Below are 10,515 nucleotides of genomic sequence, written 5' to 3' on the forward strand. Positions count from 1 at the left end.
CAAAGATGAATGTGACCACGTTAACACCGTTTTCAGTTTACAAGAAGTCTCTTAGAGCTTTTGGCGTGGGAATAGGCCAGTTTCAAATTCTAACGGTTGGGTTGGATCCAGCATTAAAATGGAGGCTAATGCGGGGGAATCCTTCCACATGCAAATTATTTCCCCCGCATTAGCCTCCATTTCATGCTAGATCCAGTCTAACCGTGACAATACGAAACTGGTCTATTGCTTCTGTTTTTCAACTGAGTGTCGTGAAACCAATACCAAAGTAATTACTTCGACTAATTATTACCGCAGGTACAAACAACGCAACGAACCAATCCAAATTCGTACCAATTCCATGAAAATTGCTCAAAGCGTGGGAAAAATCGCGCGTGCAAGTCGGATTGGTTTCGGTTTTCCCTCTCATTGGTTGATAAACTGGCGCTAGACTTAGGCAATCAATGAGCGCCGCAATCGCAATCGCGCAATTACTTTCGACAGTCAGTTGAAAACCGCTCTACTACACCTAGTAATTGGCTTGAAAAGCTCGCCCCAATCAGAGACACTTGTTTTCCCGCCCTAAGCGCCAGCTGAGTGTGCGTATTCTCATTACGTTCTGATTGGCCCTTTGCTTGTCAGCATTTCTTGTTAGTTGCCATTGGGGTAATTTAGTTCTTATAGGCTTTGAATGTATTTCAGTCCGCTATTTCCGAGTTCATGTTTGCCTCCTCCTCAAAACGAACATATGTGCGAATTTCTACTTTACGTATGAATGAAAACCAATTTTCGTAAGAAAAACTTCGCACTTGGACTCGCATTGAAGGGTAGGCAGACATGAACTCAGAAATGGACAATTTGATCTGGATCCTCTGTCTATTTTCAGTATTATTGATCGTCTCGACGGAGTGCGTCTTCTCTGGTCGTTACTTAAGTCCAACAACCATAAGGTGTGTTTGCCCGATTTTTTTTTCAGTCACTTACTTTGTAAGTGAATTTCTTCCTGGTTTTTAGAATAGAAGAAATTCCATATACTCTAAAATCATTTCATTCTCCTAATACGGCATGTAAGTTGAACTCTTAATTGACCAGCTCCCTGTTGACTTGACAGCCCACTTGATTTATTATTTAAAAAAAAAAAAGGAGTTGATTTAAATTGATTTGTGGTCTCCCTAATTACTAGAGTACTTGTGCTCGTCTTCAAATGCTTGAAACTTTAATAAAGTTTTCATCGTTATCGTCATCGTTATCGTCATCGTTATTATGTCATCATCATCATCGTCGTCATCATCGTCGTCATCATCACCGTCATCGTCATCATCAACATCATCGTCATCATCGTCATCGTCATCATTGTTGTCATCATCAACGTCATCATCATCTTCGTCGTCATCATCATCATCATCATCATCATCACGATCATCATCACCACCCCCACCGCCGCTTTAATTCCAACAACGTCAACGTGGAATAACATTTGGTCGATATTTACCGGAATAAGCACGAACGATCTTGGATCTTCATACAGCATTCTTTGTGACAGTTGTGGTGTATTTTGTCGATTCAGGTGCAGTCTAGTGCAGCCTGGGCTATTTGTCCCTGCATCGAAAATGCTAAGGTGTGTGAATAACGGCACTTGGAGATTTAAGAAACTGGGTCGCAAACAGAAACGTTATGAAACACAAGATTTGCCTGTAGACAACTTTCATAAATGGCGACCTCTTCTATATTCTTTTGCATTTATGTTAATTAGACTTACTGGTAATGGTAATGGTAATGAATTTATATGGCGCATTTTTTATTAACACATTCAAATACGCTTTACAAGCAAGGGATCTATGGCTGAGATCGGACATCACCATATATAGGCGCCGCTGGCAGCCTCACTTTGAAACAAATATTCTTTTGAAATTCGCACGTCGTAGCGATTCTAGAAAGGCTTATTAGCATTAAAACAAAAGCATATTTATTTGGCCGCCATTATGAAAGAGGTCTATAGGCACCTTAATTAAGCTAGGACGACTACGACGGTCCGAGAACGTTGCCTTAAAATATTACTTCCCGTTACTGTAATAATTTTGGGATTACTCCAAGTGGCTTGGCTTGGAAAGGGTAAGCACACGTTCCAAGAATAAAATGGGTGAGAACGGTGTGGATGTTTAAAGAGAAAATTGAAAATTCATCGTCAGGTGCTCTCGTTCTCCACATGATCTCAAATTTGATCATTTCACGTTGTTGTCTAGACGAGAGCGGCAAAGAAATGTATCAAAATGTAAAACGCACCTGCAGGGCGTTCAGAACTATTGTTTTTGCTAATTAAACCTATTGTTTTGTGGCGTTTTCTCGTAGCAGTCGTCGCCGTCTTTGCTTAAGCTCCCTAACGACAATGAGAGATCAACTAGTGCCCCTGGATTAAGAGATCTTTTTCTCAGACCCAATTATTGTTAGACTGCTATTTTCCGTATAAATTCCAAAGTTAATGTATGCACCTGTAATGCGATCGAAACATCCGTTGATTGGCCAAGTTGACAATTCTTGATGACAGAAGCTACTATAAGTATACATAGTCTGGGAAAACGATATCTTGTAAGAGAGGTATGTGTTTTGTAAGCTCGAACCCTTTTGCTCCGGCGAGAACTAAGACCTGAGGCGCTTACCACATGTATATTGTTTCAGTGGAAAAACAAACGAGATGGTTGATCTCAACGGAAATTTTCCGGAAAAAGAAAGGACTTCTTTCGATAGAAGTCCTTCTTTGCGGTTTTACGGAAACTAAATTTCCGGTACCATTTGCAAAGCTGTTAAACGTAGATTGTCCAGTACCGTTTGTGAAAGAATCCGACTTATAATTCGATTAAAACTGCAAGCGCTCCTGTGTTCATCCGTAGGACGCTGGAGAAATGGTTCGCTCTTTTGTTGGAGGTCTGGAACTAATCGTCAGTCTGCTGAAGTCTAGTGACAGGGAGGTAAGTCTTTGAATGGCGATCTCAACCTCGTCCCCAGGGTCTCTTGAGAACGAGGTTGTGGCGATCTTTGTAGCTAATCTCGGACAAGGGATTTTCGTAAGTTTTACGGTGGACTAAAAGAGAAATCTTCAAGTGAAAACCACAAAATATGTTTCCTATAGGTAAGAAAGTCTTTTCAGCAGTGAAAAATATTCGAGTTTACGTACACTTTAAGGGTGTACTAAGGCTTACTTAAAGACGTGCTTGTAGCTGAAGGCTTGTCAAAAAACTACGATGAATCAGTCTTGGTTTTTCTCTAAATTTCAGGTCCTGGCGAGTGTTTGTGCTGCAATTGCAAACATAGCTAAGGATGAAGAAAACTTAGCTGTTATCACTGATCATGGCGTGGTACCAATGCTGGCCAAGCTCGCTACGACGGTTAGACTCATATCTATTTTGCAAAACCGATTTATAGTCCATAGCCACTATATTAATATAGGTAATCGCATGGGTTCAAGTAAAATTAAGGATTAAAATCAGCGACGAGGGGCAATTTCTGCAACTTCTGAAAATACGTGTCACGGGTAATTTTAATACTTCATTCTACGAGCAAACATGCAATCGATAAGGGCAAAAATTTCTTTTATTAACTCATTTTCATAAAAATGGAAACCACGCATAACCGACCATCGCAAAAAATGTCTTTTTTGCTCAAAAAGTATTTAAAATTTGGGGGAAAGCAATTCATCATTTTAAAGCTAAGAAAATAAGTCAAGAAGGTCAAAAACAACCCACGCTGTTGCGTTATTTCGTAGGAATCAATTTCAGTGTTCAGTTAGCGTCAATGAATTGTAAAACGCACGAATCAGCTGGATAAGAGTTTCTCTCTGTACAACAACGCCAAAGAAATGAAACCAACCCTGCTGAAAAAAGCATTTACCACATGAAACTAACGAAAGTCATTTTGCCCGGGGCAATTTCCAAAATTAATAAAAAATATCCTCTGTCTCAGCCCATCAGCATAATTTTGGTAATTTTGCCCTCTTTGTTATAAAGAGATGTATTATCAAAGAAAAATGGAAAAAAATCAAAGCATCTATCGCGTCATGTCGAAGGAGCGGCGGAAAAATTAACAAATGCGACTCGTGGAATGTCGAAGTCAATGGTCGACTTTCAAAAGTCGCTGAACCAACTGAACTGTGTTTGAACCGGAGTAACCTCCCCCCTTCTCAAACAATACAAATCTCTGTCGTAAGTTCTCAAAATTGTGTTATGCCCGTATAACGATTCGATGCAACGATACTCTAATGTGATCAAGGCACTTTCGTTTCGATACCCTATCTGATGACAGTCTTGATTTTTTATTCGACCGATTTTCCATATGAGTTCTTAGTGCGTTTCGAACCTTGATAGCGAATTGTCATTTGCCAAGGTAATTTTACGTTGATAAGAATGCAGTATTCTTATCGGATTGTCTCATTCGTTTTGGTTTTGTAATCGAAGAAGTGATTTTGGAAAACACTTGACTAAAACTGAAAAACTTTGTTTCGACGTTAGCTAAACGTCATTATCAAGTCAAAGTAACTTTAAAATTGCAATCTAAAAGAACAATAGTAAATAAGAAGCGTGTATAAAGAAACATGAAAATTAACAAACAGTTTGGCACGTATGGAGTCCGTCTGGATATCCAAATTAGGCTTGAGACTCTTAAGGACGGTGCCTACTAATTCACAGATATTTTTGCCCCGGTTCATGATTATGCAGGAAATGTCGATCTTAACAAGTGTTATTAAAATCCAAAACGAAAATTGGGGGTAACCACGCATTTTTCAAACATAATTCATGAATAATATTTGTTAAGAGCTTTAAAAGCAATGTATGGCGTTCTTTCTCAAATTGAAGCTTAAGTATCTCTCAAAAATGCATGGTTACCCCCAGTTTTCTTTTTGGATACCAAGAGGACTTACTAAGATCTACTTTTTCCGGATAGTGTTAAACTGCGCAAAAATATCCCTGTATTAATAAGCATCACCGATAGGAAACCCGACTATCTCGAGATGGGCAGAACGTGTGCGCAATAACAATAGTAGGCACCGTCCTTAACGAGGAGCATTTCCTAGACTTAGCAATCAAATTTTTGCTCTGGCACTTTCTTGGTATTGTAATTCCTTTCATGAACTCTTAGCCTGCGTAGCTGGCGGAAGACCTTAGACAGCAATGACCAGAACCAGGTTGCTGACCAGCGGTTTTCGTTAAAACAACGGTTTTCCGGGGGTGCTTAGTCTCGCGGGCTCAGAAAACCTTGGTTGTGGTCATTGTTATTTAAGGTTTTTCGTGGCCGGCGGTATTGTCGCGCTACTCCCCATTCTCCGCGCGACATTTGCCTCTCGCACCAACGATACCGCCAGCTACGTAGGCTAATGAACTCTCTCTCTCTTATTTCTCAGACCGATGACCGCCTGCGTCAGTATTTAGCTGAGTCTATTGCCAGGTTTGTAGACCAGTACCAGAATCCCATAACCCACAATTGTCGATCTCTCTCATTTGGCCTTATCCTGTTTCAGGCTCCTAGATAGTCGGAAAAACGAAAACAACTGCGTGTTAAAAACAAGTGAGGGCTTGGGTCGAGGCCTCGCCTCGCCTTGACCCAAGCCCTCATCAGCTTACTACATTGTCTAAATTTAGAATATGGCTCCCGCCAAATCATCGCCAATCAGATTGGGCCTGATGATCACAACGCCTCTGATTGGTCCGTAACCAAGTAGCCGCGCGAGGGATTGCACGTGCCAAGTGCAAACTCATGGATCGTGCATGGAACACAATACCGCCACGTTTTTTCCCGCAAAAGTCTAGCAGTGGCCTTCGTAAAAATAGATAATACGGAAAACTGATGGGCCGCATTCCATCGCATATCGGGACTTTTGGGTTACGGACTTCTTCCAGCACTTTATCGATTTTTTATCTCCATGTATTGTGCCCTTTACGTTTTAATAGAATGTTAACTTTGATGTCGAACCCAAACTTCGAAGAGGGGGTTTTGCACAATGCGCATCGGTCCTGCGCATCACCTATTTCGTCTCTGGGTCTTTCTTCGCCAAGAGTTAGGGCGGGCAGGACAAGACCACCGGCTTAAGTATAAGTAGGGAGAAGACATGGCTGCGACGTTGGCGTACTCTTACGTCTTTAATTAACTTTTCGTTCAAGTTGCATTGCGGGAAGTTTTTTGACATCGAAAAGCCATAGTTAGCTGTCAAGAAAACCTGACAACGTGCACAACAGCATGCATAACTTTTCCAGTTTAAGTCTGACTCGTTGCCATTAACGACAAGTTTTTAGTTCTGAGCATGCGTATTGCGTTTGGCGATCGAGTTTTTTTTTAAGTGCGCATGATCGGAATGGAAAACTCGCACTTGGCCTCCAATTGTTAACGTTCCGTAATCACACCTGTTGCACAACCTCCTTTCAAACAGTCTTGCTTTCTTCTGTTTAGATGCTGTACGTGGGGTAACAATCGAGTAGCATTTGGCCGCGCTGGCGCTGTTCCACCCCTGGTAAATTATCTCAAATCCAAGAACCCGGATGTACATAGAGCAACTGCACGTGCGCTCCACCAGCTGTCGCGTGACCCTGACAACTGCATTTCCATGCACAACAGTGATGTTGTAAAGGTAAATAAGCAAGACCTTCAATGTGCCATTTTAAAGTTGTTTGCTTAGTGACCTACCCTATGAATGGCTGCGAGGCTGCCGTTGACCTTGTATTGATACAGACCTCTCTGCCTTTATCATGTAAATTGTGTTGTTGTAAATCTAATTAGTCCACATTGATAGAGCAGTTTTCAATCGAGTGTCGTAAAACCAAAACCAAAGTAATTAATTTGGCCAATCAAAAGGTCGGAGACAATCCAGTAAACCAATCAAAACTCGAAGTAATTACACGTAGCCGACACAAAGCGCGGGAAAATGTGCACGCGTGAGCCACGATTGGTTTTGGGTTCTCTTGTGATTGGTTGAAAAAATGGCGCGAGAACTTTGAACCAATCACTGAGTGAAGTAATCATAAACCAAAGTAATTCACTAATTACTTTCGACACTCAATTTAAAACCAGTCTATTAGAAAAGCGGAAAGGTTTGTATCAAAACAGGGTCACCGGCAGCCTCGCTTCCATTCTTAGGCCAGGTAACCTAGCTATAACTGTAAAATGACGTATAATCGGGAATGTTAGTTTGATTGGGGTCTGATGAGAAAATCGATCGAAGAAGAAAAGAAACAATTTTTGTAGCGTTTCGTGGGAAGGGACGCGTCACACACCAGGAAACTTTTAAACTGACCACAGACTCGATTTTACACCAACGGCCATGTTGGTGTTGCTAAGCAATAGAATGGCGGCCATGTTGGTGTCCCCAACTAATCCTCCGGTATCATGCAAACGTTTTTCTTTTGTTTCTGTGGAAAAACAAGGTTACTTATCACGTGAGTGAAAACACTCAATTGCTGGTAAGACACGGGTGGACGCGCGAAATTTCTTTCTCGCGAGGACACGCGCGTACTTGGCTTGCGCTTGAAAGTGTATCCCAAGTATCCCTGCGTTTCTTAAAAGCGCTGAAACGTTCAGGTCCTTAAGGTGATTCCCTTAGTTTGCACCGCGCATCTCATACTGCGCATAACATTGCGACTTCTGAGATGGCGGCGTTTCACGCCAGCCATCTGAGGATAGGCAACAAAGGCCGCTTTTGCTGTTCAAGAGCTTTTAAGGAGGCTCCAAATAGTTTCTTCTTTTTTCGAACAAACAAACATATTCTGTTTTTAGATACAGTTAAGGAAATCATATCAAGACAAAATTTGGCCAGGGTATTAAGTACCCATCATAGATTTCTCACATCACATTTTCCTCCAAAATAACGTTACCATGGCAACGATATAAGGCATTTCCTTGAGCCTTAAAATCAACATATATTGTCTTTTTTGAAAAAAACGGGACGGTGAAATCTTCCCATTCAGCGTTACCAGATAATGTTAGAAATAATCTATAAAATATTTAAAATTCAACAAAATCTGTAGGTCAGTTTTTCAGAAAAATAAGTTTTTTTGAAATGTGTCGCTAATTTCTTTTTTCACCTACAGAATTTTTTTAAATTTGAAAGACAAACGTTTTAAATTAATCTAACATGCAAAAAATGAGAAAAAAGTCACCGTCCGGAAGCAGAGATATAAGCGAGTAAAGTTGCAAAATCAGGAAAAATGAGGGGGTTACAAGATCGGCATTTTCGCATGCGTCACCCGCTCATCCGAGTGCACGCGCAAGTGAAGCTACAAGCCAACACAAATGGATTTAAGGAGGCTCGAAATAGTTTCTCCTTTTTTCAAACAAATAAACATATTCTGTTTTTAGATACAGTTAGGGTAATCATATCAAGACAAAATTTGGCCAGGGTATTAAGTACCCATCATAGATTTCTCACATCACATTTTCCTCCAAAATAACGTTACCATGGCAACGATATAAGGCATTTCTTTGAGCCATAAATACAAGATATATTGTCTCTTTTGAAAAAATGGGACGGTGAAATCTCCCCATTCAGCATTACCAGATAATGTTAGAAATAATCTATAAAATATTTAAAATTCAACAAAATCTGTAGGTCAGTTTTTCAGGAAAATAAGTTTTTTTGAAATGTATCGCTAATTTCTTTTTTCACCTACATAATTTCTTTAAATTTCAAAGACAAACGTTTTAAATTAATCTAAGCTAACATGCAAAAAATGAAAAAAAATCACCGTTCAGAAGCAGAGATAAAAGCGAGTAAAGTTGCAAACTCAGGAAAACTGAGGGGTTACAAGATCGGCATTTACGCATGCGTCACCCGCTCATTCGAGTGCACGCGCGAGTGAAGCTACAGGCCAACACAAACGGATTTAAGTGACCATTAAACCGTGCGTGTACAATTTTTGTTGTTTTCGTGAATAGGAGATGTATGAAGGCTGTTGCCTAACAGGAGCCCGGTAGCCTGGGGCTCCTAAAGAATAGCTCTGGGCGCCTTAATTTTTCACAGCAACACCTTTCACTTCATACATGTACTGTATGTTGGGCTCCTAAGTTCTCAGCGTTTAGCTCTGAGGGCCCCTTTAAAATTTTCTTAGGCAGCAGCCTTGTAACAATATTTATATTCCATATGTATAGGAATTAGAAGAAAGGTGAGCGAAACTAGCGGTATTTGTTTCTTTCTGGTGACCCACTTTGAATCGTGAGCTGACGCGAGCAGCTTTTAGAATTGCGTGTGTGGCTTACGCGCCTGCGCGCTCAGCCGAAAACCCTTTCGAGCCTCCTCAAGCAAGGACGATGGCAACGACAACGACACAAAGAAGGCATATTATTGGTTAAACAAGGAAAAATAATGGTGTTGCTCGTGCGGCACGCTCATCATGTGCATTTCTTTGCCGTACTCCACAAAACACCAACGTGAAATCACCAAATGTTGGGTTTTGACGACAACATGAACTTGCAACAACGATCAAAAATAATTCATTTTCTATTTTTATTTTAACTTCAACATACCCTTTCGTACCCATCCCGTTACATGACATGTCGCCCGTTTGTACAAAGTGCTCACGGTAGAAGCCGGAATAATGGCTAAATACTTGCGATAGCGCTAAGTTTTTATTTGTATGGACGTTTTTTTTTTGTCTGTAATTTTTTTTTTGTATGTAAATGTTTAAGGCGACAAATCAGATGTCACTCAACTCGTTGATTTTTCCGGGTTCAATCACCTTTGTGCGTGTCAGCAGTTTGCGTCCTAACTTACCCTACTAAGACAGTTCCAAAGCCGTTAAAAGGGCTGCAAGGTGACCCAGTTGGCAAGACAAGGCCATCGTACTTCAGCGAAATGTTGGAGGAAAATATTACCGGATATTCCCTGATCTGCTCAGCAAAATTAGCTGGTGGTTCCCAACACAGCAAGTTGATATATATTTTAGCTTTCAATATTGTTCTCGCCATGACTGCCATCACTGGAAATACTCTGATTCTTATCTCTCTTCACAAGCACATCTCGCTTCATCTTCCCTCCAAACTCCTTCTTCGTAATCTGGCGACAACTGATCTACTAGTGGGTGTCGTCTCCCAACCATGCTATGTCGCTTTCTGCGTGTCTGTGCTGCTCGAACTACGACAGGTGTGTCGCTACGTCGCTGTTGTAACTCGTATAACGAGCAATATTCTTTGTGGAGTGTCTTTGGCCACAACAGCCGCCATTAGTGTAGATAGGCATCTGGCTCTCTCGCTAGGACTCAGGTACAGAGGTTTTGTAACCATTAAGCGAGTTTATGTAGCGCTGATCGTGATCTGGGCTTCTGCATTTACGTGCATCTTACCAGTTCTTTGGAATGACACTACAAATTTGATTTGGATGATAATTTTTTCTTCGGGATGTCTTTTAATAATCATTTACTACTACTGGAGGATTTTTATTCGGTTGCGAATCCTTCAAAATCAAGTTCACCCGATTCCAGCAACCAGTCCAGTTTTCGTAAGGCGATACCAAAAGACAGTGACTAGTGCAATGTTGGTGCAAGTGTCATTAATATTTTGCTA

The 10,515-nt window shown here is 40.9% G+C and overlaps 1 protein-coding gene across 2 annotated transcripts in view; it reads left to right on the forward strand.

Annotated features, from left to right (window-relative positions):
• The window catches only part of LOC138049311 (outer dynein arm-docking complex subunit 2-like), a 39,457-nt gene that overhangs the window by 22,270 nt on the left and 6,672 nt on the right, over nt 1-10,515 (forward strand). For both annotated transcript variants that reach the window (XM_068895533.1, XM_068895532.1), the window contains exons 22-27: nt 866-929; nt 1,547-1,597; nt 2,868-2,945; nt 3,252-3,362; nt 5,372-5,415; nt 6,415-6,592. In XM_068895533.1, the coding sequence (XP_068751634.1) occupies nt 866-929; nt 1,547-1,597; nt 2,868-2,945; nt 3,252-3,362; nt 5,372-5,415; nt 6,415-6,592 (526 nt within the window). The remainder of the gene's footprint in view (nt 1-865; nt 930-1,546; nt 1,598-2,867; nt 2,946-3,251; nt 3,363-5,371; nt 5,416-6,414; nt 6,593-10,515) is intronic.

This window comes from Montipora capricornis, chromosome 5, assembly GCF_036669925.1.
Source record: "Montipora capricornis isolate CH-2021 chromosome 5, ASM3666992v2, whole genome shotgun sequence".
Lineage (NCBI taxonomy): Eukaryota > Metazoa > Cnidaria > Anthozoa > Scleractinia > Acroporidae > Montipora > Montipora capricornis.